The following is a 25,810-nucleotide window of genomic DNA, read 5'->3' as shown; positions in this document are numbered from 1 at the left end:
GCACAAACTGGGGTTGGAACCTGAGCAGGGGGTCACTGATCACTTTAACAATGACTCATTTAATGATGTGCAGGTGTGTGCAGTCACCATGGGCCGAGGGCTGGCCTTCCCTGTCCATCAGAGCGTCCCCCCTACCCTGATGCTGTTAGGGGTCTGTCTGTTCATCAGAGCATCCCTGCTGCCTTGCACCAGGAGAGCACCTCCGTGATGGGGACAGGCACAGGAGCAAACACAGGTAAAAGTTTAACTCGAGTTTATTCCTACATAAAGAAAGTAACTGCATTTTGGGGTAGAGTTATACAAAAAAGGTGGACAGAGAATTGAGATAGTGAGCGTTTCTGACTGAAAACACGAAGAAAGGGAAGAAAACAGAGCAGATGGCAGATTTCCATGGAAAAAAAAAAAGGGCAGGGGCTGTGCTCTGCTCCCTGCAAGGCAGTGTTAGCAGTGTGAGGACAGCGGCTCTCGCAATGGCTTTGCAAAACAAGGGAAGGAGAAAAGGCAGCTCGAGAGACTCCATCAAGATGTGAACTGATGTGCAAGCAACCAAAGCAGTCCAGGATTAACTTCTGCTTAGTAACAAAACCCAGCAAATAGCTAACAAGGGAGATGTGCTTTCAGTGATGGCAGGTAGAGCTGTGTTTATGGTGGTGGCAGAGCTGGGTTTATGCTGGTGTACCGGTGATGGCATCCAGGTCTGCTGCAGCCTATGGAGAGCATCCACTGGGTCCTGAAGCAGCACAGCCTCATGAAACGGCATTTCCCGATACACAGAGACTTAATGACTATATAAAGATGTCTGGAAATGTGGAGCCTGATCCCTCCTCTCCCTCTTTTGTGAGGAGGGATTGAAGAAAGAAAGCCCCTGCCCTATGCATGATTAGAGGTGATGCTGGACTGACACTGTGGTGGAGGAGGCCGTGGTACCAGCCAAGTCCAGCAGCTAAATCACAGCACGGCTTTACATGGGAGTCATTTGGGTGTCTGCAAGTTGAGCACGAGGGAAGGAGAGAGCAGATACTTGCCCAGAAGACATCTACCAGCAAAGTCATCCCACAAAGCTCTTGGACAACATTAACACATCCCGGGACAGGAATCTGTTGTGATATAGTGCCGTGCTTGGGATGCCCTGCTCTGCCTCACTGTGCCGGAGCATCGTGTGTGCCGATGCACGGTGCATGTCAATGGGCTGTGCTTCCCCGTTAGCTCCAACTTAATTAGGAAAAAGAAGAGCCATATGGTAATTCCAAACACAGGCAAAACAATGTCTGTGTGTTTGGGTCTGCTCTGCTCAAATATTTTCCTAGAGCATTAATTTCTAATTCTTACATCAGACCCACACAAGCAAACATAAATAGGATTTTATACTTTACATAATCCATCCAGCTTGTGTTTGTTGTTACATATACTGAATAATCACTGCCTGCCACTGCGTACAGAAGAGCTAATAATAAATATTAGGACACAAACTTACAAGTTAAATGAGATGCAGTTAAGTATTCGATTAAAGGGACAACCATAATCTAAGGTTACAAAAGACTAAGTATTGCTCTTCTAATGTGCTTTTCTCCTTCATTTAGGTCGCTCACCTGCCAAATATATACAGGGAGGAGCGAGCAGGAGAGGTCGGAGTCATTTGTGGCAATGTGCATAGATTAGGGTGTGTAAGCTGGCTTAATGAGGAGAATTAGACACGGGGAGCGTATGCAGATAACTGACAGGGTTCATGGCCCTGTACCTGCTGTATTGGCCCTGGTCACTGCAGCGAGCAGTGGGGCTGTGACAAGAAGGAGCTGTTTGATCCCTGCTCCATGTGCCGGTTTCTTCTCCCCGCTGGGTCACACAGAGAGGGACGGGCTCTGCTCGCTGTGGGCACGCAGGAGGGCGGCAATGTCCGCATGGGCAGCGTGCTGGGCCAGGGACAGCGCTGAGTTACCGCCCTAAGGGGAGGGAGCAGGACAAGGCATTAACACCCAAACCCTGCATCTCACCCCGACACCCCAGAACCCACCCTCAGTCACCTCCACTTCTTCCTTAAAAGAGAGGCTCTTTACAACCTGCCCCTGCCAGGGGCAGGGACACCTTCCATTAGAGCAGATTGCTCCAATCCCCATCCAACCTGGCCTTGAACATAGAATTATAGAATAGTTGGGGTTGGAAAGGACCTTAAGATCATCCAGTTCCAACCTCCTGCCATGGGCAGGGACACCTCACACTAAACCATATCACCCAAGGCTCTGTCCAACCTGGCCTTGAACACTGCCAGGGATGGAGCATTCACAGCTTCCCTGGGCAACCCATTCCAGTGCCTCAGCACCCTAACAGTAAAGAATTTCTTCCTTATATCCAGTCTAAACCTCTGCTGTTTAAGTTTCAACCCATTACCCCTTGTCCTATCACTACAGTCCCTAATGAAGAGTCCCTCACCAGCATCCCTACAGGTCCCCTTCAGATACTGGCAGGCTGCTATGAGGTCTCCATGCAGCCTTCTCTTCTCCAGGCTGAACAGCCCCAACTTTCTCAGCCTGTCTTCATACAGGAGCTGCTCCAGCCCCTGATCATCCTCGTGGCCTCCTCTGGACTTGTTCCAACAGTTCCATGTCCTTTTTATGTTGAGGACACCAGAACTGCACACAATGCTCCAGGTGAGGTCTCACAAGAGCAGTGTAGAGGGGCAGGATCACATCCTTCGACCTGCTGGTGGCACTAACATCCCCATGGTGTTTTGAGACTTAACTTCAAGCACACAAAACCCATTCCAGCTGTGCTTCCTCCTGGTCCCTGTGCTGCCCCATGTGCCTTAGAATAAACTGTAGCTTAATTAGAAAATAGTTGCATAACTATGAATGCAGCACTGTTCCCATGCAGGCTTTCACCGGCTGGCGATGCTGCTCCCAGACCCACATCCCATCCTGTGTATCCACCTAGGTAAGGATCTGTTCTCAGCTCTCAGGGGCAGTTAGCTGCTGCTAATGTTTTGGAGGAGAAGCTCTGCTGATTTCACATGTCCAGGATTTTACCTGTTTCTTTAGGTTTACACTGGGTTGGGCTCTCCCCCCAAGGCTTCTGCCCAGGCTTTGGCTGGGATGCAGGATGCTGCTGCAGCCACCCCATTGCTCCACAGCAAGCACCAATACCAGGGTACTCCCCTAAAGGTGTTCCTCTGGTTAGAAAGTGGACTGAAGCTGTACTTCTCCCCTTAAAAACAACCACGCAGGGATTACTGCCTGCAAATCATTACCCTGCCTGGTTTAGATGACGTGTATAGGGCTGAGCCTCACCTTGTCTGTCAATGCAACCTGGCAGCCGGGCTGGGCCAAGAGGAGCCTGACGATGTCGGTGTTGCCCTGCCGACAGGCCACCATCAGGGCTGTTGTCCCCTCCTCATCCTGCAGGTTGACATCAGCCTGGCAGGACAGCAGGGCTCGCACCATGTCGTCCCGCTCGTGGCTCACCCCTAGCATCAGGGCGGTCTGGCCTCCCTGCAGCCACACAAGGAAAGGATGAACACCCCAGACCCACCGGCCTGCTGCAGTCCTGCTCATGCAGTTATATATAATAATAACAATCACAGAGTTCTAGAATGGTTTGAGTTGGAAGGGACCTTAAAGCTCATCCAGTTCCAACCCCTGCCACAGGCAGGGACACCTTCCACTGGAGCAGCTTGCTCCAAGCCCCTGTGTCCAACCTGGCCTTGAACACTGTCAGGGATGGGGCAGCCACAGCTTCTCTGGGCACCCTGTGCCAGCGCCTCAGCACCCTCACAGGGAAGAGCTTCTGCCTAAGAGCTCAGCTCAGTCTCCCCTGTTCTGGCAGGTTCAAGCCATTCCCCCTGGCCTGTCTCTACAGGCCTTTGTCCCAAGCCTCTCTCCAGGTTTCTTGTAGGCCCCCCTTAGGTACTGGAAGACTGTTATAAGGTATCACCTTAAGGAGCCTTCTCCAGTGTGAACACATATATACTACATATATAATAATTAATGTTATAATTGCTTGTTAGTATTTAATAACACTGAGGATCTTCAGCAAGTATTGCAAGAGTTATCTGCTCACTTGCACCATTACCATGCAGAGGGCCTTTGCAGCATCATGGCCAAACTGTCTGCTCCCCAGCAGCCCCCAGATGTGTGTGCCCCAACCCTCCTGTGCAGTCTAACTTGGGTCTAGACCAACTTTTACAGCTGTTTGCTAGAGGAGCTGGATGAGGTCATTGTCATCTCTGAGACCAAGCTGTGAGTGATGAAATGAGAGCTCACCAGCAAACCTGGGGATCTTGTACACCGGATTCCCCATGCACTGCTTCCCTGCTTTGCCTCTGATTCCTTAGGTCAGAAAAGATCTTTTCCCAAACTTTCTGCCTTCCTTTAGTCTCTTCATTCACCCAGCCCTCACATCCCCTCGCAGGGAGCTGCTGGTTAGTGGCCATGCTGCAATTCAGCTGAGGTTGCTTTTGTAACCTGTGGGAAGCAGCAACTCCAACCCAGTGTCTATTGCTGAGACCCAGCCCAATGCTGCACACTCAGTGTGAGAAACGTGAATTACATCCCACCACCACCCCCCAAGATCTCTATGGGGACACAATGGTGCCGCATCCTGAATTGGCATCACACGGTGATGGCTACAACACAAGAGGCTACAAGCTCAGCCGGAGCCACTTTGTGGATGCTTTTACCCGCTGCAGGCTGGCTGCCCTCCACCCATGGCACGATCCCAGGCTTGGAGTTCAAGGGAAGCAGACCCATGGACACACACCTGGGCCGCTCTCAGGTTGACATCTCCCTCCTTCAGCAGCTTCATCACCACCTCCATGTCCTCGCCCGTCTCAGCAGCCGACAGTGGGGTGAGCATCACTGCGGTGTAGCCAGCACGGTTCTGCAGGTCCAGGCGGCACACACCTGGGGATGCATCATGGAGGGGAAGGATCAGCCCCGTGATGAATGGAGAGAAGGGGAGCAAAGGGAGATACAAATTTGTGGCATCTTATGTTCCCGGAAAGAGGAGTTTCCATAACCACACAGGAATGAGGTTTATCTGCGTTAAGCATCCAGTCTTGCGAGCACAGCATTGAACGGCTCTTGGTGTTATACGTTGCTGTAGTTAATTACAATTGCTGGGGTCAATGCAATTAACTTGGAAGACCATAACCAAAAGGAAAAAGGAGGGGGGATAACCACTGCCTTGGGCACGTGCTATGGGCTCTTTGCTTCAGCTCTTGCAGGAAGAGAGCAGCAGAAAGGTGACCATCACCCAACAGGCGGTGTGAACCCATCCTGGCCCCGTTTCACTCACTTTTCACCTCAAAGAGCCTATTTCCATCTCACCACGAGGAATGAGCTGTGTCTAATGGGTGAGGGCTCTAGGCCAGCCCTGTCGTGGGACCCGGCCACTGCTGGCACCCAGCAGCAGGAGGGGACAAAGGGGCACAGCTCCCTGCATGGCTGCAGCAACAATTGGGTTATAGATGTGAATGGAAATCTGCCATTTCCCAAACATTTAACAGATTGTCTGGCCCATGAGAAAAGGCCAAAGTGCCTCCATTCTGTCAGAGCTCGTGCATGCTTCCCCCCATACAAGCTCAGCTGAGACGTTCTCTTTCTTTGCAACAAGAGCTGTAAGTTCCATAGGTTAACATGGAGTGTTCCTGTGTCACTGGGGGTTTGTTACACTCTCAGGGGTCTGATCCTCCTGCTCCATGATATGGGATTTGCTGCTGCAAGGAGCTGTGGAGCCACCCCATTCCCCTTGGCCACAAAGACCCTGAACCATCCCCTAAGTCAGACTGCAAAGCCCACATATATCAGGGTCCTGAGGGCACCAATGAGCCTTAATGTCCCTGAGGAGCTTCAGCTGAGACCCTCACCCATGGCTGGTCTCCAGATCAGCCTTGTGTGCCTGGTGGATCTTGTCCCCTATCCTGGATGGACCTCATCCCTACACTTGTCCCTTGGTGGACCGTGGACCTGCATTTGTCTCCTGGATGGACACTGGCACCATGCTTCTCTACTGGATCACTCCCTTGCAAACAGGTTGTAGTTGGTCCCCAGCCCCACCTCTGTCCCATCTCCTTTTGCTCCTGGAAGGACCCTGGACCTCATTCACTGCTTGCCACGTCTGGGACTGTTGATGGACCTGACTCTGCACACCGTGGTCATCCCCTGTGAGACTGTGCCCACTGGCACAACATAACGTAACTTCCATACCCACGAAAGCCATGGCTGAGCCCCTACCTGTGTCCAGCAGGAGCTCTGCTATAGGGAAGTTGGAGTGGGACACGCTGTAGTGAAGAGCCGTGTTGCCGTTCCTGTCGGCCAGGTTCACCACCACCTCCAGGAGCTGTGGGTCTATGGCTCCCAGTGCCTTGAGATAGGCTGTGAGCACCTCGGGGCTGGAGGACTTGTGGCTTGACACCCGGAACCACTCCTGGCTGATGGAGCCCAAGACATGGCGCTGCAAACACCGAGGTCGCACTGTTATACCTGGGGTACTCACCCTGAGCACTAGCCCCATCTCCTCGCCCTGCACTGCTTCATCCTCTGCTCTGGCATTGCCCAGCCAGGGTTTAGCCTGTGGGTTTGATTGCTACTATAGCTTAGGAGGGAAAGGAATTTCCTGTGGTAACTCCAATGAGTAAGCACAGAAAGCATCCATCTCCTTTTTTTCCCCTTTTCCTTTCTTTTTGGCTATTCTAAAACTGACTCAGAGGTCATTTCATCCCCCTCTCCTCCCAAAGCTGTCCAGGCACGGCAAGGCACAGTCTGCAAAGTGCCATCGGGATTGTCCTATCCATTAAAAGTAGGAGCCGCATCTGAAATGGGATTGGAAATACCCGTACCAGATGCTTGTCCCTTGTGGTGCTGATTTCAGAGAGGTGCTTGCTGAGCAGCTGGCAGTCGGCAAGGAAAGCGTCAGAGGGTTTGCACCTACAGGGAAAATACTTTGGTAAATCCATCATGGGACAGACCTTGCAGGAGGTACAGAAGCAGGAAGGAGAACATGCAGTTTAGAACAGAGTATGCTCAACTCTTCTTTAAGTGCTTAACTGTATGGACACAAGTTGTCCCATTGACTCGATGCAGGTTTGAGGTACAAAGTTAAGCACTTAAACTTAAGTGTTTAAGCCCAGAGCCTCAGATCTGTATGGTCAACTTCATTGCAAGTTCAAGTGGAAAAAAACCCTTATTCCTGAATCTGCAAAGAACTTCACTGTGAAGCTTTAACACAAGAGGGGAGAAATGAGCTAATTCTCACCAAATATGACTCACTCCGTGTTTTCCACAGTGATACGTGGTGCCTGAATCAGTCCCCATTAGATTCTGTAGTAATTCAAAAAGTATTTAGCTCTTTAAAGCTTCTTCCCATGTCTACGGGTCAGCAGCTGCCTTTCCACCAAGCAGATGCAGCCCTGACCCCCACCTATAGGAGTGAGTGCATGCAGTGCTATGCATCCTGTGGCTGCAGGACCATGATGGAAAGCACAGTCACTGTCTGGTTTTGATTACCTGTCATCCTTGTGCTCAGTGCAAGGTGCTGCTTCTGCCAATGGCTCCTGCAGGTCATGGTCCTCACATCTCTCCTGCAAGGAGGTCCCCAATGAAGCCCCTTTGGTTTCACCTCCAGCTTTCTCCTGCATGGGTTCCAAGTCCTCATCTCTTCTCTCTGTCTCACTCTCCACATCGCATTCCGATGGGCTGTCTTCACAACTCGTGTCTTCGCTTGAAGTCGTTTCATAGCTATTTGAGGACACCACATGTTATTCACTCCTTCCCCATCTGTAACCACAGGGCCTGACCAAGACTCATTGAAGACACCCACTGACTCCAATGGGCCTTGGGTGAAGCCCGGAGCGATGCACAAGTTAGAGGATTAGAGTCACAGCCAGACTTGGGGTTAGTCTTTTATTGCCTTCTTAAGCCAGCAGGAGCATGATAGAAGCAGTTAATCAGCAGCAGGCAAGGTTACTTCAGGGACTACTCAGTTGGTTCGGAGGGATGTCCATTGCACAAGCTCCAGCATGGCCAGGCAAGGGCTGTGTGCCTTCTCCTTGCTGGGAGCTGCTGGCACCCTGATGGGAAGCCATAGGAAACATGGACTGCTGGTCAAAAACTGTGCTTGCAGCTCCAGCACACATTTCAGTCCACCATTTGAGCAGCCCCACTAGAGAGACCTCTCTTCTGGATGTCCAAATGTGTTTAACAATAACGTCTTCCATGAGACCCAACATTTCACTCCAAGGGATCCCAAATTGGACAAGATTCCTCTACTCGCTACAAGTTGTACCAGTTTCAGCCACTTTTGGAAGAAGCTCTGCACAACATGAGCAACACCTGGTGAACCCAAGGGCAGTAGCCATTGAGCGGGGAAGTCAAAGAAGTGTATGTCAGCAGGCACCAGCATCCAAACTTGCACACGTAGCTGTTTGCACAGTGAAGGGACAGTGAAATTTGTCCTGCCCTCTTCATGCCAGCACACGTGCTCCTCAGTACATGTGCCAGTGCTGCTCTTAGAAATATACCTACAGCACACATATAGGTATACAGATAGGTAGCTCAAAGGCCAAAGAGTGTTAGACACTGGATACACAGGGAACTGGGTGCTGGAGCACAACCTAAAATACAGATCTCCTTCACCCCAAGGTAATTCCTTCTTTACTGAAATAGTCTTTTCTAGGCCCCTGAACCAAGCTGTGTTGCTGTCACTGGAGCATGGAGGCAGGTTAGCGGCAGTGTGTGTCCATCCAGGCAATGCTGACCTCCTCCAAAACCCACCAAAGGCAGTGGGAAACTTCCCATGGACCCAGCTGGGTTTTGGATGAGGCCCCAAAAGATGGGTGTGCAGAGGGTGTCAGTCCTCAGGGTGTCCCTCACTGCTCTGAAAACACCAACATCCTTTCTGCAGGGTTACTTGCAGGTTATCAGTGCTGGATTAAAGAAGGGAGAAAAGAGGCTCCATTTCAAATGGCCTTTTAATCAAGAGGTTTAGAGGAGAAAAGAAGGGAAAAGAAGAATGACTTCTTCAGTATACAGAGGACATTACATGTCAAAAGGCAGTTTTAGCTTCTGGACGGATGCTTACCCACCATTTACCCCAACAAACTGAAGATTCTTTTTGGTCCCATTGCCTCCCGCATGGAAACCATAACCTTTCTTTTTCATGATGGATTTAAGACTTGTGGTTGGAGAAGTTTCTAGCAAAATACAAAATATTCATAGATTAATTAAGCAGATGTGCCATAATTATCAGTAATTATTCCCAACCTCTAAGTGACAAACTACATGTCATAACCATAAGCATCTTACTTCATGAGATTCTTCCTGTGTCTTGCAAAACTATGGATGCACCTGGCCACAGCTTGAACCTGCCCTCCCACCTTTAAAATCTGGTCTGAAACATCTCCAAGTGACAGGGAATATGAAGGAAGTGACTGGGAATTATATATGTATCCTATGAATATAAGTAGGTTTTAATTTTGTAATAATGTTTCCTTTTTTATGTTTTCCAATATACTAATGTATGGGAAATCTCCTATATACATCTCCTATAATACTACATGGATGAGTCTTTCCATCGGGCTTTGAATAATCTCACTATATATTGCTTATAAGTAATAGGGCACATCTATCTTCAAGGTTCTCCATACCCAACAATGAACAGGCAGCCTTTGGGTTTGGATCCTCATCATCATATAAGCTAAAATTACTTTGGATAAATGGGAGCGGGTCTTTCCCCAGCTCATGTAGCTTGGATCGGGTTTGGTTCTGGTGAAGTCCATGTTGATTTACCTCAGATGGGCAGGAGTCCCACGTTCTTACAGATCTAATCCAATTAAGAAGAATGGTTGTTTGATGGAAGTGGCTACAAGAATGGCCACTTTTGGAAGCTGATCCTGTGTGTAACTGAGCCACAGCCTTATCAGCTCCTACATCATTTTGTTTGCTTATTTCAAGATCACATAGCTTATGATGTGCAGAGATTTCCCTTTCTCATACAAGTTTTGGAGAGGCTGCTTCTGATCAGACTGCTATTAATTATACCACAGCATCACCCCTGCTCAACACTTGAATAAATAGGAAGAGACTTGGCCTGTACACGTTGATATCTATGTCAGTATTATTTACCCAACTGTTGATAGTGCGTGTTTGAATTCTCCTTGTCCGCAGGCCCTCGCGTAGAGTAGGCAGACAGCAACGAGTTTAAGGAATTAACCAACTGGTTCTGGATGGAGCTGAGCTTGGAAGCCGGCTGCTTAATAGCACTTGCCAGCTCGGGGTAGCCGTGCTCCAAGCACAGCCACTGCTCCTGCAACAGCTCCTGGATCTTTTTTACATATTGGCCAATGGGGTCAACAGCAGGGAGATCCTCGTGGTCCGGGGAATCTTCCTCTTCCAGCCCATCCCGAGGTTTATCTTCTCCAAAGCCAGCCTTGGTTTCACCTGCCTTTGAGCCCATTCTTGCTCCTCGGTAGCTTTCTGCAGCCCCCTCATGAGCAGCGGGACTCTGGGTATCGTAGTTATTCCTGTGGTTTTGATTGTCATCACCAAGGTGCTCATCAATCTGCAGCGGGGTGAAGCACGGTGCATGAGGTCCAGCCTCGATGTTGGCTTCACCACAACGTCCCTCTCCACTGACACTGGTGTGAGCATCTGCCAGTCCCTGATCTCTCCAAGCACCCAGCTGCATCACCTGCACATTCATATTGTCTGCTCTGTGGACGCTGCATCCTATGGATCTGGTGGAGACTGGGATATTGACATTGACGCCTTTATCATGGGCTTGCTTGGCCACAGTTACCTGTGGGAGGTCAGTGTTCACTGCAGCATCGGAGCACTGCAGAGCCCCACCACTCCGCCTGGATGGTGGCTCGGTCTCTGTGGTGTTTTTGCGGCTCAGCTTCTCCTCCAGCTGAGCTTTGGAGCTGGTCAGTAACTGAATGCTCTTCTCCTTCTCCTTGATCTCATGATCCTGCTGCTGCAGCACTGCCCTGACCTGCTCGAGCTCTTCTTTCTTCTTGCCCAGCTGCTCCTCCAGAGCAGCAATCTGCTGCTTCAGCGCAGCAACCCCGCTGGCATATCCAGCATCACAAGGCTGAGGACCACAGCTCCCCTTGCTCTCTCCAGCCAAAACACTTCCCTCCTCAGCCTTCTTCAGCACATTCAGAGCGATTTCACTCACGCTCAACTCCCCTTCCCCAGGGTTCGTGTTCTCTGCGAGCTGGAGGGCAGCGGGTGGTGCTGTTTCACCCCCAGCCAAGGCAGAGAGACCGCTGGCATCGGCAGCATCGCCCTCCTCACCTCCACTCTCCATCACCACCTGCAGCTGCGGTGATGCCGCAGGATGCTGCCACGGGGGCTGCATCTGCACCAGCCCCGGGCTGCCTCCACCGGGCTGCCCCAAGGGGACATCCCGCTCCAAGCTCATTCCCAGCGGGAGATTTAACGCGGTGCTGTCAGAGCCGGGTGAATGCGGCACGGTGTGAACGACGCCTTCGGAGCCGCTCTGCTCCAGGCAGTGCTGGGGAGGTGGCCGGAGGGGTGAAGGCAGCCTGGGCTCCCCTGGCTGGCTGGGCAGCAGTGCAGTGGGCATGCTGGAGGCTCGCAGGAGCTGCGGCCGGCTCTGGAGCTCTCCCTCCTGCCTCCCCATCTCCGCCTGCCGCCGCGTCTCTGCCAGAAGGGCTTTCCTCCGGTAACTCGGCTCATCGGGTGCTGGCAGGGCTCCGTCGCTGGGCAGGAGGGGATGGAGGGTTTCCTCTGCCCCCAGCGATGCCTTTCGCTGCGGGAAGGAGGCGGCGGTCCAGCTCTTGCTGGGGGCAGAGGCGCATCCCCGGGAGCCATTCTCGGGCAGGCTGAAGTTCCGGGGCAGGGTGCTGAATTTCGGCTGCTTGGCTCTGCGGTGGATGTGGACCCTCCTGATGGTGTTCCCTTTCTCGATGTCGTCCACGTACTTCAGGAAGTCCAGGTCCAAGTGAAAGCCGTACGGCGTCTCCAGCGAGTAAGGGAGGCTGCGGGGCTGCTCCTTCTCCCCATCGGGTTTGGGTGCCTGGCTGGCTACTGAAACAACCCAAAAACAGAGAGATGGTGAATTCTGATGACAGCAAAAACATGAACTAAATGTAAATGTTTAGAGTTTTATGGCTTTTTCATCTCTGTTTCAGACAGGTGGAGGCTCAGGGTGAAGCTCAAACAACACACTCAAAGGTATGATCCTGTTTTCTAGAGGTGAACCAGGCAATTGTCGCACTGAAGATGCTGGAATGTTGCTGAAATCACGGCTCTAATTGGCAATTAAGCAAACAGCAGGATTTGCAGACAGAGCTACGTGTCTGTGTAAGGATAAAAAGCTACCTGATGTATAATAAACCCAGCTCAAAACCAGAAGGTGAAAACAAGCTGTGACAACCGCATCTTTCAAGGCTTTTTGGTTTGGGTTTCACTTTCCTAAATAGTGCACAGCAAGCAGGAAAATCATTGCATGGCTTCATCTGCAAACACCAGGTCACAAATTATGCCTTGGGATTGATGGATAGAGCACTGGGCAGAGGCTGGACGCAGACAGCTTCAGCCAGGGCTGCTTTAGAGAGCTGCATCCATGCAAAACACGTGCTTCCCAAGGTGACCGGCTGCACAGCACTCAGCACAGCTTTTAATTGAGGAAAATCACCATGGAATGCGTGACAGTTTGTCCATGCAACCACTGCAGGCAAGCACATGGTTCCAGCAGCACAGTTCCTGGCTTAATACAACTTCTTATCATCACATTCAGCCTAATCCACAGCCTCCAAATCTGGGGGTCTAAATAGTTAAACCCCTGTATTATTGCTTGTTCTTTATGTGGCAAGTCTCTCAGATCACAGTGGTTTGGGCTCATTTGCACCTCTGAATAAAGGAGCTGTGCCCTGTGAGGATGAGCTGCTCGACCAAGAGAAACCAGGTATCATGGGGTTCTGTCTCCATCCTGATGCTGCACCTGCATGGGGACCAGGAGAATTTGGCAGGGTTTTGGTGCAGAGCATCACTGAGATGCAGACACCTTTCTGATGGGAAGCAGCACTTGAGAGTCAGAGGAACAACAGAGGGAAAACATCACGCAGGGTAAATACAGCACAAGAGCAAAGCCTGGATGGACAGAGCCTTGGGTGACATGGTCTAGGGTGAGGCATCCCTGCCCATAGTAGGGGGTTGGAACTGCATGGTCCTTGAGGTCCTTTCCAACCCAAACCTTTCTATGATCCTATGGTGGGAGCAGAGATCTGTTCTACACACCACAGAGGACAGGAGGACAAATGCATGCTGAACTGAGAGCTGTGACCATGTTTTTGCTGCGGTTTAGGAATTCTGCATAATACATGAATGATGCATTTTCCATCTCCTGGCTCTACCACCTATCTATAGAAAACAGGTTATTTACAGTATTTCTGGTAAGGAAATTACTTCAGGCCTTGGTTGGGTTTCTTTTCAAGAAACAAATGAGCAAACAAACATCCTGTAGCTTCCATACCATCGGTCTTCTCCATGGTGTGATCTGTTCGGGCTGTCACTTAAGCATCTTCTGACAAGCTAGGGCAGATGAGTCTCTTCACCCTTGAGACAAGAAACAGATACTTCTAATTTAAAATAAAGATCAATCATCTGAACTTAATCTCCCTTTAAAGCCCTACACCTCTTCATACCCCCTGCCCCCCTTCTTCTTTCCCACATTATGCAGCTGGACTGTCTGCTAAGCACTTTCAAGCTGCTTAAATCAATAGCTCCTTTCCCAGTGGCAACAACTTGTGCTTCATAGACACAACCCAGGTAGCCAGCTCTAATAAAACACCCCCTGTGTTACAGATGGTTTGACTGTAAACGAGAAGAGACAAGGTATTTGGGGTCATTTCTACTGAGCTTGAGATAGATGGCATAGAGACTCTTCATTGACTCCTGTAAGCTGGATAAATCCAACACGGTATCTCTGGCAACAGCAAGGGATATCAGCTACACACAGAAATTACTGGTTTGACACCTTTTTATTTTCTAAATCCACAACAACCAAAGATTCAAAATTGATGGTGAAGTTTGTTCAAATGAAAGCCATTACTTCAGAGCACATCCATCCTGTTACAGAGAACCTCACCAAATTGAACTAAACCACAGCCAAATTGCTTTCAGATCAGGTAAATTGTGAACTTTACATCTTTCCTGGCCTGTAGGCTTCTCCTTTAGGATTTTCCTTCAAGTACCTAATTTGATTCCTGGTCACAGATGGTCCCACAGCAGCTTGGAAGTCCATCCCTGTTTGTCCAGTGCATCCCTGAGCTATGCAAGAGTCTCAGGGGTAGGACCAGGCAGCGCAAAGCCTGTGCCAAGCACTGGCTCTCACCTCATTGATCAATCCATCAGAGCCTGAACTCAGTTTCTGCTGTAGTAGGGCTGGAGCACCTGACTACACTTCCAGAGCTCCCCATGAAGGTGCTCAGCCAACTTTTACTCCTCACTTTACTTGGCACTGTACTTATCCAGCACCAGTGTGGTTCACCTTTCCATTTGCTCTTGTGCAGCATCCCTCAGCAGAACCATCTCTCAAGACCTTTGGCTCATTCGCTATCAGAGGAGCAGCTCTGCTTTGCTCTTCTTCTCCATTCTGCAGCTTCTCAATTCTCCTTTTGCCCCATTATTATTTTTGCATTATGAAACTCATCTTTCTTCTTGTGGCAGTGATAACCGGTTATGAAGATAAGATATAGAGAGTACAGCAGTGCTGCTGTCACTCTCCTCTAAAAGCACTTTCTTGGTTTAACTACAAAGAGCACCAGGAGAACAAAGTCAAACCCTGCTGTATTGTTATCATAGGACAGATAATTTGAAAGATCAAAACCTTTTAAAGAAACAATTAGTTCTGTTAGTCAGGTAGACACGTTTATTGTCAATGTATAGCCCTGATGGAAAGTTGCAAAGGTCCCAACCCAAGAATATCCGAACTCCCAAAAGCTCCTCCAGGACTGGTACCTCCTCAATGCTCTACAGCCAGATGGCAACACTGATGCCCATCCAGTGCCATGTGAGCTTCTGAAACACCTTGACCAGCAGCCCCCTGATGTGCTCTCCAATTAACTGCACGTCCATAAGGGGCAATTTCTTCTGTCTCCTTCTGCCAACAAGCAGCAGACGCCAAAGCAAACACTAACCTCTTGTTCAAATGTTGGTTCTTTTTCTTACCTTCCTGCTTACAGTCCATCACAGATCCCAGCTACAGCCTGACCAGCTCCACTTCACTCTTCTAGGTCATTTATTTAGGGGGGGGGGGGGGTTGGAAAGCCAATTAATAGGATGCTTTTTAATACCTAGATAACTACGTCTATTTGGTTCATTTATGAGCTGGCTGGGTCCCAACTTTGCAGCCCAAATTGATATTCCACCTTTCCTCTTTTGACCAATCTACTTCAAAATCACCTCGTAAAAGGATGCTGAATACCAGCTTGCAGATGTTCCCCTCTCCCGCCTGGGGCAGCTCAGGCATGAGGTGGATGGATTAGAGCCAAAAAACATGGCTCTTTGGACCCCATGGCTGTTCTCCAATGCCTGTCCCTAATAAGGATGATATAAAAAATAGGAAGCAATCTGCCAGAAGCAGCATTCCTGTGCACCCAGTGTCCAGCCCACAGCTCAGGGCAGGGGAGCACTTTTAGGTGGGTCACAATCCTAAATCCCCATTACCCTGACCCTCTGTGGGGTTCTGTAGTTGATAAGTTTTCCTCTATTAAATACAATTGAAGAACACTGGTTTTCCTCTCCAGGCAGGCGACATGCCCACGTGCACAGCATCGCTGATTTCTACCTTTACTACACAGGAAGGTTGCAGGGAAGATTAATCCGGAGTTGAATTCTGTTGCTTTTCTCAAGGCAGGAATAAGTAAACACAGAAGGAAAACAAGAAGCCAAATATGAGAAGGCAACAGCACAGAATGAAGGTTTTACCCCCTGGGGCAGCCCATTTGCAGGGACAATGTACTGCCTTTTTAACTAGCCTTGTCTCAAACACTGGCTCTTTACAGGCACGTTTAACCCCTGTTTCCCTCTGTCCAACTTGCCAGGCAATGTAAGTGTCTGCCTGCTCCTCCGTCCACCCCAGCAGCAGAAAGGAGAGCACCATTACAGCCCAGAAGATATAAAGAACAAATATCACCCTCCAGAAGAAATAAAGAACAAACCATTACAGCCCAGAAGATATAAAGAACAAATTAACTCAACCACAAAGACAAGTATATATGATTTTCATTCTCCCAGAGCATCTCGCTAGCAATTTGAAAGAGGAAACAGTTAACCCTGTGGCTATAAATAAGAAGATAATTCATCCCTGCTGAGCAGCACATTAGCACAGTCTCATTAGCTATAACACACATTTTTCTGAGCTCTGCTGTTATGTTCTGCACTGCAGCAACGGCTTTAGCACTTCATGGTGAGAGGAGAAACTACCATTAGAAAGCATCTTGTCCTGTTACCTTCCACCTGGAAGCCCATCAGGGAGCAGAAGCACTTGCCTCCCTCAAAAGCATCTTTTCCCATGCCAAGAGCCGGCAGCGAAGGGCTGGGAGCAGCAAGCATGCCTTTTCCAGTTGTTGGAAAGTTGGTGACTGAGCAGTGACCTTGCTCAGGAAGCAAGTACAAGTTTAAGCACAAGAAGCACAAAAAGAGGGATTAAATTCCCAATCAAGCAGCCCCATGGCTCTCGTACGACCTTTCCGAGGACAGCCGGAGCCTGCTGCATAAAATGAGTTACTTTTCAGAGCACCGGTATCTTTCTCCATAGAACACAAACCACGGAGCGCTGCTTGGGCTGTCACCGACTGCCTCCCTCCTCAGGAAGGGCTATGGAGGAGACGGTCACTTATTCACACCATGGCTCTTACTGTACCTGATGCTGCAGGCTGCAGCCGGAGCTCGCCCTCCGCATGCTGCACCCGCCCAGGCTGATCCCATTAGTTATGCTGCGGAGCGCCTCTCCCAAGGAAACGCGAGTGGCTGCTGTGATTAAAAGGCGGCACCTTCAGTAGATGCTGCAGAAGGTCGCAGCATCCTCAATTGATCCTCCCAAAGCCCCGTTCCCATGCATGGAGCAGAAAACAGCCCCTCAATGCTTTTCCCTTCTCCCCACAGCTCCAGACCCTCACGTCACGCCCATCCATCCACCATTCCCAGGAGATGCTGAACAGGACAGGGTGACGGCAGGAACGCGGCCGTGCGTAACCATGGCGCAGGCAGAGGATGTCTGACCCACTGTGCCGTGCCTGGATGGTGTGTGATGGGATAAGGAGCCCCTGGACTCCTGTGGGACTCTCCATATAGGATCCTCCAGCCCTTTGCAGTGGGGTATTAATGCAAACTTCAATCTGCAGGCAGGGAGAAGCTCATAGAGGTGTGATTTTGGGCAGGGTATTCCTGGAATGCAGCTCAGCAATGGGCAGGGTGCCCATCCCAAGCCCCTGCACCCCTGTTGCTGTAGGGCATCCTGGACTGTTGCACCCCCAGGCTGGCAACAAGGGTAAAACCCCTCAATCTCTGCACTGAACTTGCAGCAACCTCATGCTTGCAAAGGTAGAGGGGTTCAGACACAGTGCAGCTCCCCACAGCCCCACCGTGAGCCTCTTCCAGGGTGGAAAAGAGCATCCGGAGAAGTGGAAGCATCCCACTGGGACCTGGGGGCTCTCACTGGGGCCTCACACCACAGAGCAGCACCAGCACAGATCCCACTGCTTAACAAGCAGCAGAACCAAACTGCTCCCGTTAGCAGGGAAAAAGCCCCACTTCCATCACCCTGTGTGCAGGACGGAGCTGCAGGCACCCCTCCGGGCTCACCGCGCTCCTGCCACTGCTGAGTGTAACTTCAATGGGTTAAGTGTGAAGGGAAACAGAGAAGTTTTGCCTTTGCAGGAATGGAAACGGCCGGAGCAGGCAGAGGAGCAGCAGCACTCTCCTTGCCAGCACTCCCCAGGGCACGGAGGGGTTAATGTCTTATCCGAGGAATGAAAAATGACCCCCCCATTCCGGCAGCCTTTCCCAAATGCCGCCTTTCCCACGCGGCTCCAGCATCCCACACCACCACACAGGGCTGTGACTCGGCGCTGGTGGCTTTCTGCTTTCACAAGAAATGACAAGCTCGGGGTTCAAACTGAACCCAAGAGCACACTGGCTGATTTTCTGTCGAATTCCTCTGGTTTAGTTCCACTTGTGCTTCTTTCCCGAGCCCATCCTGCACTGTGTTCTCCGGACAAAGCAGCACCATGGGATAAATATGCATATTTCTATGTAGCACCGAATTTAAAGTCAGTCGAAAAAATAGAGTTGTTTCGTTTTCCCACTGGGAAAACCTAGCAGGAAGCTTTCATTTGGAGCATTTCCTTAACGCAATTACATACATAAACCCCACAGTTTTTCCCAGATTTAATCCCTGCAGGCCTGAAGAGGGTCTTGAAGTCTGCGTGCCCTGAAAGAGCTTTTAACTGGGAGCTGTGGATGGATGGAGTCAACCCATGGAAGTTAATTAATTATGGGTTGGTGTTTGATGGATCTACGACTGCTTCCCATAGCGCTGCCCAATGGGGCCAGCACAGGGTGGGAAATGGGGAAACGTTTCACCTGGACATGGCCTGAGATCAAACCACGAGCGTGAGAACTGAGGTCATGGCCTAAAATCGCGGCTGGTTTACATTGTGCTCCACAGCTGTCAGGGGGGATTTTGCTCTGCAGGCTGCTCCCATGGATGAGAGGAAACAGACGGCCACAAAGTGGCTCGAAAGCCAGCACAGCGGTCCCTGCCTGTGCCCACAATGGCCACCACTTGGATGCCCACAGGGCCAATGGGCAAACCAACTGCTCCCCTTCCTCTCCCCAAGCAGAATCAGAATTCCCAGACTGGTTTGTGTTGGAAGGGACCTTAAAGCTCCTCCAGCTCCAAACCCTGCCGCGGGCAGGGACACCTTCCACTGGAGCAGCTTGCTCCAAGCCCCTGTGTCCAACCTGGCCTTGAACACTGCCAGGGATGCAACAGACTTCTTGTAGCCCCTTTAGGTATTGGAAGGCTGTTATTGGATCTCTTCTGAGCCTTCCCCAGGCTCCAGACCTCCCAAACAGCACATCTGGATTTCACCCACCACCCCCTACTCCCCTCCACCACATGGACCCACAAATGGAGCTCACCCTCGGTACCCAAAGAGTTACAACCAAACCAAACCTGCTCCATCCAGGCGGTCTGCTCTATTGCACAACAGCCAGCAGAGCTATTATTGCAAGTGGACATACCAGGAATAAATACAGCCTCTCGGGGAATATTTGGTGTACAGATTTTTCAATGCTGTTTTCAGTGCAAAGGAAGAAAAATAACCCATTTCAGTGGGCCGGGGACATCGACACGGGTGGGATCTCAGCTGCGGCGCTGGTGGGCTCTTATCGGCTGCCGGCTGGCACAGGCACGGGAAGGAGTTTCCTTCCGTGGGGAAAACAGAAGTTTGGAAACTTCGTGGGATTACATAAATAAAAGCACTCAAGGTCCTGGTTTGCAAGGAGCTGTCATGAGGTTTTCCAAGGTGAGAGCAAACACTGGTTCTGCTGTAAGAGATCCCAGCCGCCTTCCTGGGTGCACTCAGCATCGCAGCTGTCATTGTCAAAGGGGTAAAAGAGAGCTGAGCAGAACCGAAACTGAAGTGGGGAGAGCAGATGATGCCTGAGCCCAGGAAACCCACAGCTATGAACTCATCAGCATCCAGAAAGGCAAGCCTGCAAGCTGGATCCATGCTGGTGTCACCTGATTGCACGTGCTGAAGTGGAGCAGGATGAGATTTGTGGATACAAACCAGTTGCTGTGTGGGACAAGTGGAGCTTGTGGAGATGACAGGTAAAAATGTATGGGGAGAAAAGTCATGAGCTCCCTCTGCAACCCATCAGCTCCTAGCTGCACCCATGGAGAGGTTCAGGTTGGCCTCACGCTCTCTGCCAGCATCGTCCTCTCCGCAAAATCATAGAATCCCAGCCTGGTTTGGGTTGGAAGGGACCTCAAAGCTCCTCCAGCTCCAACCCCTGCCATGGGCAGGGACACCTTCCACTGGAGCAGCTTGCTCCAAGCCCCTGTGTCCAACCTGGCCTTGAACACTGCCAGGGATGGGGCAGCCACAGCTTCTCTGGGCACCCTGTGCCAGCGCCTCAGCACCCTCACAGGAAAGAGCTTCTGCCTAAGAGCTCAGCTCAGTCTCCCCTGTTCTGGCAGGTTCAAGCCACTCCCGTTGGCCTGTCCCTACAGGCCCTTGTCCCAAGCCCCTCTCCAGCTTTCCTGCAGCCCCTTTAGGCACTGGAGCTGCTCTCAGCTCTCCCCTTCAGGAGCCTTCTCTTGTCCAGGCTGCCCCAGCCCAGCTCTCTCAGCCTGGCTCCAGAGCAGAGCTGCTCCAGCCCTCGCAGCAGCTCCATGGCCTCCTCTGGCCTCGCTCCAACAGCTCCACATCCCTCTTGTGCTGCTGCCCCAGAGCTGGATCAGGGCTGCAGGGGGGGTCTCACAGAGCACAGCAGAGGGGCAGGATCCCCTCCCTGAGCTGCTGCTCACGCTCTGGGGGTGCAGCCCAGCACATGGTCAGGATTATGTGCATGAAGCAGCAGAGGGGGCTGGAGCCAGGGTCTGCTCCCATGGGAAACATCCTGGAGCCATGAGGAGCCTCGCTAGTGTTTGAGAAGCAAATCAGTATCATTAACACAGCACCACTTCATAAAGCAGACGATCGCTTTTAAGTGTGCAATCCTCAGCAGCCGCCGGTACTTAAACAGCCATTTCAGGCATCTTTTCAAGTGGCAGCAATGAAGTTGTGTGGATCCTGATTTTATTAAAGCTGCTTATTGCTGTTTAATAAATGTCGTGAGCTTCCTGCCAGCATTTCCATTAGAGGGGGTCAGGACGAGACCTGCAGGTATCAGATATCCAAACTCTCCCCCTCTTTTATGGCTCACCGGGAGGGGAAAGCGATCACATTCATCCCCTCCTCTGATAACCTCTTTTTCCAACTGACCTTCAGCTCATTATAAAAGCTTTGGTCGATACTCATGATTTTATCCCATGCCTTGGGAATGGTGGCGTTTTCCCTCAAGTCTCCTTTCCCAGAGCCAAGCCATCACAAAACACCTGAAGCCACGAATCAGAAGGCAGATAAAAACCTCAAGTGTCTTGTTTCTAATGTTCACTGTTTTTGCCTCAATCCCAGAAGTTTTGGGGGGAACTACTGAAGCCCTCCTTTGGCTTCTGGTCTCTTCCAAGCTGCTGGTTTCCATCTCCTTGGTCTTGGGACAGCTCAAGCTTTGTTGCCATGATACTGGATAACTTCCATGTGGTCAAAAGAAGCCGGTAGCAGCTTTATGATAATGGGGTTGTCCTCGGTTCGGTCAGGGCTTGGTGCATCACCGGGGCTCCTGTGCTCATCCCACTCAAGAGCCAGACCTTTGGCTCAAGCTGGACTGGAAACATCTTCCATTTCCCAAGGAAAACCAGGATCCCTTGGATGGTTTCGGAAGGGGAACCATCAAACCAGGGTGCTCATGCTCCTTGGGAAAGTCTCTTCCAGTTCACTCTCGCTCAGGTGCTTGCCAAGGCACGTGATGGACAGGGCAGCACAGGGAAGGAAAGGTGCTGAACCAAGTCCAACCCCTCAGTGCCTACTGAGAGATGAGGCATCGGCTTCTGTGGAACCCCAACACATAAACAGGGCTTCCCAAACCCACCAGCCTGATAAAACAGCAATAAGTGCATCTGTGGTTGTGAAACCCAACTGGCAACCTGGTGTCTGTCCTGTCAGACCCTGTTAGCAGTTCCATCATCAACATAGGTCCCCTTCTGCTGAATGTGGGACTTTCAGGTGCTTCCAGGAAAGCTCTATTCTCTGCATTCCTGTTTTTCTCTTCCCTGGGCAGTCCCTCCTGGAGACATGAGGCTGTTTTATATCAATCTCCATCCTGAGCCAACAAGGCCGGGGTTGATCACACTCATCGCAGGTTTAAAAACCTCCTCAAACAGGACTATTTATTTTCCAGGCCACATGAAAACACTCCCCACGTTGATCAGGACCATGGAGGGGATGGAGAGGCTGCCTTTCCCCTCTGCCAGTGATTTCCACATGGATGCCAGGAGCTGGGAGCCCTGCAGCTGCATTCCCACCTGCTCACCCAGCTTATGGGAGGGTTTAGGCAATGGGGGTTTCATCCAGCTTTTTGACCAAGCTCAGGTTGGACGTTGTTGGTTCATTTTCAGCTGACTTGCACTGAGACTCATGCTCAGTCCTGATGGTCAAGGAGATTGGCTGCCCCATCCCTGGCAGTGCTCAAGGCCAGGTTGGACACAGGGGCTTGGAGCAAGCTGCTCCAGTGGAAGGTGTCCCTGCCTGTGGCAGGGGTTGGAACTGGATGAGCTTTAAGGTCCCTCCCAACCCAAACCAGTCTGGGATTGGATGACAGTAGGTTCTTTTTCACGTGCTGTTTAAACCCTGGAATGGGCAGGACTTGAGGCTTCCCGAGGCACAGAGCCGGAAAACGGGAATTCCACCGAGGTCTAAAATAAATAGGTTTGAAGAAGGAGCTCTCTGCAGCTGGTTCCTCCCCATCTCTCTCCCCTTGTACCGGCTGTCTGCAAACATGCATGGTGCAGGATTTCAGCCCCGAGCCACGGGCTCCTTTGCACCCCCGAGGTGAGATCAAGGCTTTATTGACCAAAACCTGCGTGCTGCTGCTCCTCAGCAAGCAGTCACATAACCCGTTATACAAGGCACCGAATGGAAAATACAATAACTTTCCATATTGACTTGTTTCTGTAACAAATGGGGCCCCGTGCATCCCTGGTGCTGTTCCCAGAGCTCCCCTGACAAGTCCCAACATCAGGCGTGTAACACCCCATGGTAAACATGCGACTTCCAGAATATTTGGCAGCTGTAAAACCACAGAGGGAAGGACCTGAATCAGCAATGAGCTTGTGAATGAGCTTGTGTTCCTCTGGTCCCGGCCATCTCACAGCATCCCAAACTGCTCCTGACGGGAAGGCTGCTTTGAGACCAAACCTCTGCCTCCTAAAACGCACCCACACCGAGGGATGGGAAGCGACATCTCCCTCCTGCTTGGCAGCAAGTAAACCTCAAAGGGGTATTTTGGCCAGCTGAGGATGAAAGGACACTTTGTGACACCAAACTGGAAAGCTCCGGAGGGAACGGGGCAGCCCCAGCACTGCACAAGAGAGATGATTTCTGCACCTGGGGGACAGAACCTTCTCCATAACTGGGCTTTTCCTGAAAGGAGCTGAATGTGAGCCTGGTTTTCCTATTCACAAGAGGTTTGGAAACTGACAGAGCCCATAGCAGCAACAGGCTCCTCCCCATCTTTTCTTCCAGGTCCAGGATTATTTTAATGGACCAACAACTGATCCTGCTCACCACACATTCCCTGGCCACTGTTCATCACACTGTTGTCATTTCAGCAGATATACCTGTTTAATATTATAGTCATAGCAACAAATAATCATAAACCCAAGGTTATGGACTGCTCCTCTCATTGATCATTTTGGGAATCATTTGAAAGTTTAGCTTTTTCCATTTAATCCATCCCAAATCAAACCCAAAACAGTGAGAAGACTGAAAACACATGGAAGGAAATGCTGGTGTTTTTCACGGTGTTCCCCCATCACTATGTGGCTCCTACCCTCACCCTGCATATGCAGTGGTTTTGGATGCTCACTGCCTTCATTTGGGCTGCACAGCTAACACATTAATTTCTGGTTTAACCTCTAGACAAAACAAGCCTCCTGGTGGTGTCACATCCCATAGCCGTGAGGAAAACGAGATAACCCCGTGCAATACAGTCCTGCTTCCACCTTTGTGCGGTGAACATCCTACCCACAGCATCCAGATTATGACACCCTCCACCCTGAACTTACTTGGACCTGCAGCTGAGCTTATCCAGCCCACTCCTGGCCATCCCCCATCTCCTCAAGGAGCACCCAGCCTCTTCCAACCAGACCTCAGCTCTGCAGCTTCCCGTTCACCCTCACCCCGATTGCTCCCGGAGCAGTCGGAGCCCGGCACGTCTGTGTGAGAAGTCACAGCCTGAACCCTGGGACATGGTGAAAGCGCTTGCACAGGGCACGCCTGGTCCGGGGCTGCTCGGAGCGCCCTGGCAGCGAGGGAAGGCGATGCTGCCTGCGAGGCAGAGGCACCGCTCATCCCTCCGCCCGCTGCCGCTGGAGAGCCCCTCGCTCGGCCCCCTCAGGATGCAGGCACCCGGGGCGCAGCCTGGCCTCGCTCTGCAGCGCCAGGGAACGGGAGCACCAACATCGCTGGAGACAGGAACGTTACCGGGACAGGAGTTTCTGTGTCGGGATGGCTGGAAAGCCGGCAAGGAAAAGCGAGCGAGCGTGCTCAGCCGTGGAGGCTGGGCTGGAGCTTGCCTGAACCACATCTTCACGGCCGGGGGAGGTTTGTGGTAGGGCTTTGAGGCTAAATGCAACTCTGGCTGCTCTGGGATCCTGGTGACTTCCGCTGCGGTGCCCGGGGCCTGGGGCCCCTTCCCAGCACTCATCTGGGGTCCCCACCAGGGCTCGGAGCCTCCCTGCCCTCTCTCCGGGCGTCCCAACAGGGTCCCAGGGCTTCCTGCCCTCTCCCCGCTGCCCAGTCTCGCTCAGCGCCTCCATCCCACACCCAGGGCTGCACTGGGAACGCTCCAGTCCCGGGTAGTTCACAGCTGCTGCTGCCCCCAAGCAGCCCCTTGAGGGGCCAGGCACCCTGAGCACCCTTGGAGCACCCTTTAGAGCGCACCCAGGTATCCCCTGAGCACTCCCGGGGTTCACTCTGGAGCATCCCTGAGCACTTCTCAAGCATCCCCTTGGAGCATCCTCCGAGCGCCCAGTGCCACATCCCGCGTATCCCCCTGCACCCCGCAAGTGTTCCCGGAGCATCCCGCGAGCAGCTCCGGAGCAATCCCGAGAGTGGGAAGGGAAGGGAACGGCGGGGGGCGGCCCCACGGTCTCTCCTTCCCCCGGCTTCCTCCCGGGCTCCCCCGCCCGGTCCCGGTCGCGGTCCTGGTGCCGGTTCCCCCCCGTCGCAGCGGCCGTACCTGGGAGCGGTGAATCGCGGCGGTGCCGGCGGCCCCGGTGCCTCCTGCGGGCGGTGCCTGGGGACGGGGCGGGCCCGAGGCAGCGGGGATGGGCTGCGGGCGGGTCAGCGGCAGCCAAGAGGAGCGGCGGCTGTGGGAGGCCAGAAATCCACTGGGGTTTTATGGGGGTTTTGTTTTTGATTTTCTTATGACTGCGGCATTGTGCTGGGCCTTTTTTAATGCCATTATTTATACTTTTCCAGCTCATCCTGTTTGCACAGATGCACATCAAGAGCAGCGGGAAGGGGAAATCTGCGGGGATGGGCTGAGGCCGCAGAACTTGTAGGGTTTGTGCGCCAGCTGTTCTCTGGCTCAGCTGTTCAACACCGTCCAGTTTCCGTCGGTCCCTTGTACCTCAGTGTGAGTGCATGGAACAGGGAAAGAAAATTACGGGAGGACTTTATAGGGGATTTTCAGTACTTTAAGGGGGTGGACAAGAAAGATTGAGAAGGGCTTTTGACAAGGGCTTGTAGTGACAGGCCAAGGGGAATGGCTTTAACCTGATAGAGGGGAAATTCGGCTTAGATATAAGGCAGAAGCTCTTCCCTGGGAGGGTGCTGAGGCGCTGGCACAGGGTGCCCAGAGAAGCTGTGGCTGCCCCATCCCTGGCAGTGTTCAAGGCCAGGTTGGACACAGGGGCTTGGAGCAAGCTGCTCCAGTGGAAGGGGTCCCTGCCTGAGGCA

At 51.7% G+C, this 25,810-nt stretch overlaps 1 protein-coding gene across 2 annotated transcripts; it reads right to left on the bottom strand.

Annotated features, from left to right (window-relative positions):
- Nucleotides 1-236: 236 nt before the first annotated feature.
- On the bottom strand, nt 237-25,209 carry KANK4 (KN motif and ankyrin repeat domains 4). 2 transcript variants are annotated; one of them, XM_005151301.3, is made up of 10 exons: nt 25,089-25,209; nt 13,489-13,571; nt 10,113-12,041; nt 9,070-9,181; nt 7,497-7,727; nt 6,830-6,917; nt 6,225-6,444; nt 4,750-4,892; nt 3,282-3,482; nt 237-1,940 (listed from the first exon to the last, which is right to left on the bottom strand). In XM_005151301.3, the coding sequence occupies exons 2-10, from the start codon at nt 13,502-13,504 to the stop codon at nt 1,839-1,841; spliced, it is 3,042 nt and encodes a 1,013-aa protein (XP_005151358.2). In that variant the 5' UTR covers nt 13,505-13,571; nt 25,089-25,209; the 3' UTR covers nt 237-1,838. The 2 variants fall into 2 exon arrangements, with proteins under 2 accessions (XP_005151358.2, XP_033920087.1); XM_034064196.1 differs by lacking the exons at nt 237-1,940; nt 3,282-3,482; nt 4,750-4,892; nt 6,225-6,444; nt 25,089-25,209 and adding an exon at nt 16,882-17,106 and having other exon boundaries at nt 6,668-6,917.
- Between the last annotated feature and the right edge of the window lie 601 nt (nt 25,210-25,810).

This window comes from Melopsittacus undulatus, chromosome 6, assembly GCF_012275295.1.
Source record: "Melopsittacus undulatus isolate bMelUnd1 chromosome 6, bMelUnd1.mat.Z, whole genome shotgun sequence".
NCBI lineage: Eukaryota > Metazoa > Chordata > Aves > Psittaciformes > Psittaculidae > Melopsittacus > Melopsittacus undulatus.
This window is presented reverse-complemented; position numbering and strand designations above follow the sequence as displayed.

Bases quoted from the DNA above. Each gene is read 5' to 3' on its own strand.
- KANK4 (XM_005151301.3), bottom strand. The intron at 7,728-9,069 runs GTAAGCATCCGT...GTCCTCAAATAG, and splicing joins TTTGTTGGGGTAAATGGTGG to CTATGAAACGACTTCAAGCG. The intron at 1,941-3,281 runs GTGAGGCTCAGC...CCCTCCCCTTAG, and splicing joins AGGTTGCATTGACAGACAAG to GGCGGTAACTCAGCGCTGTC.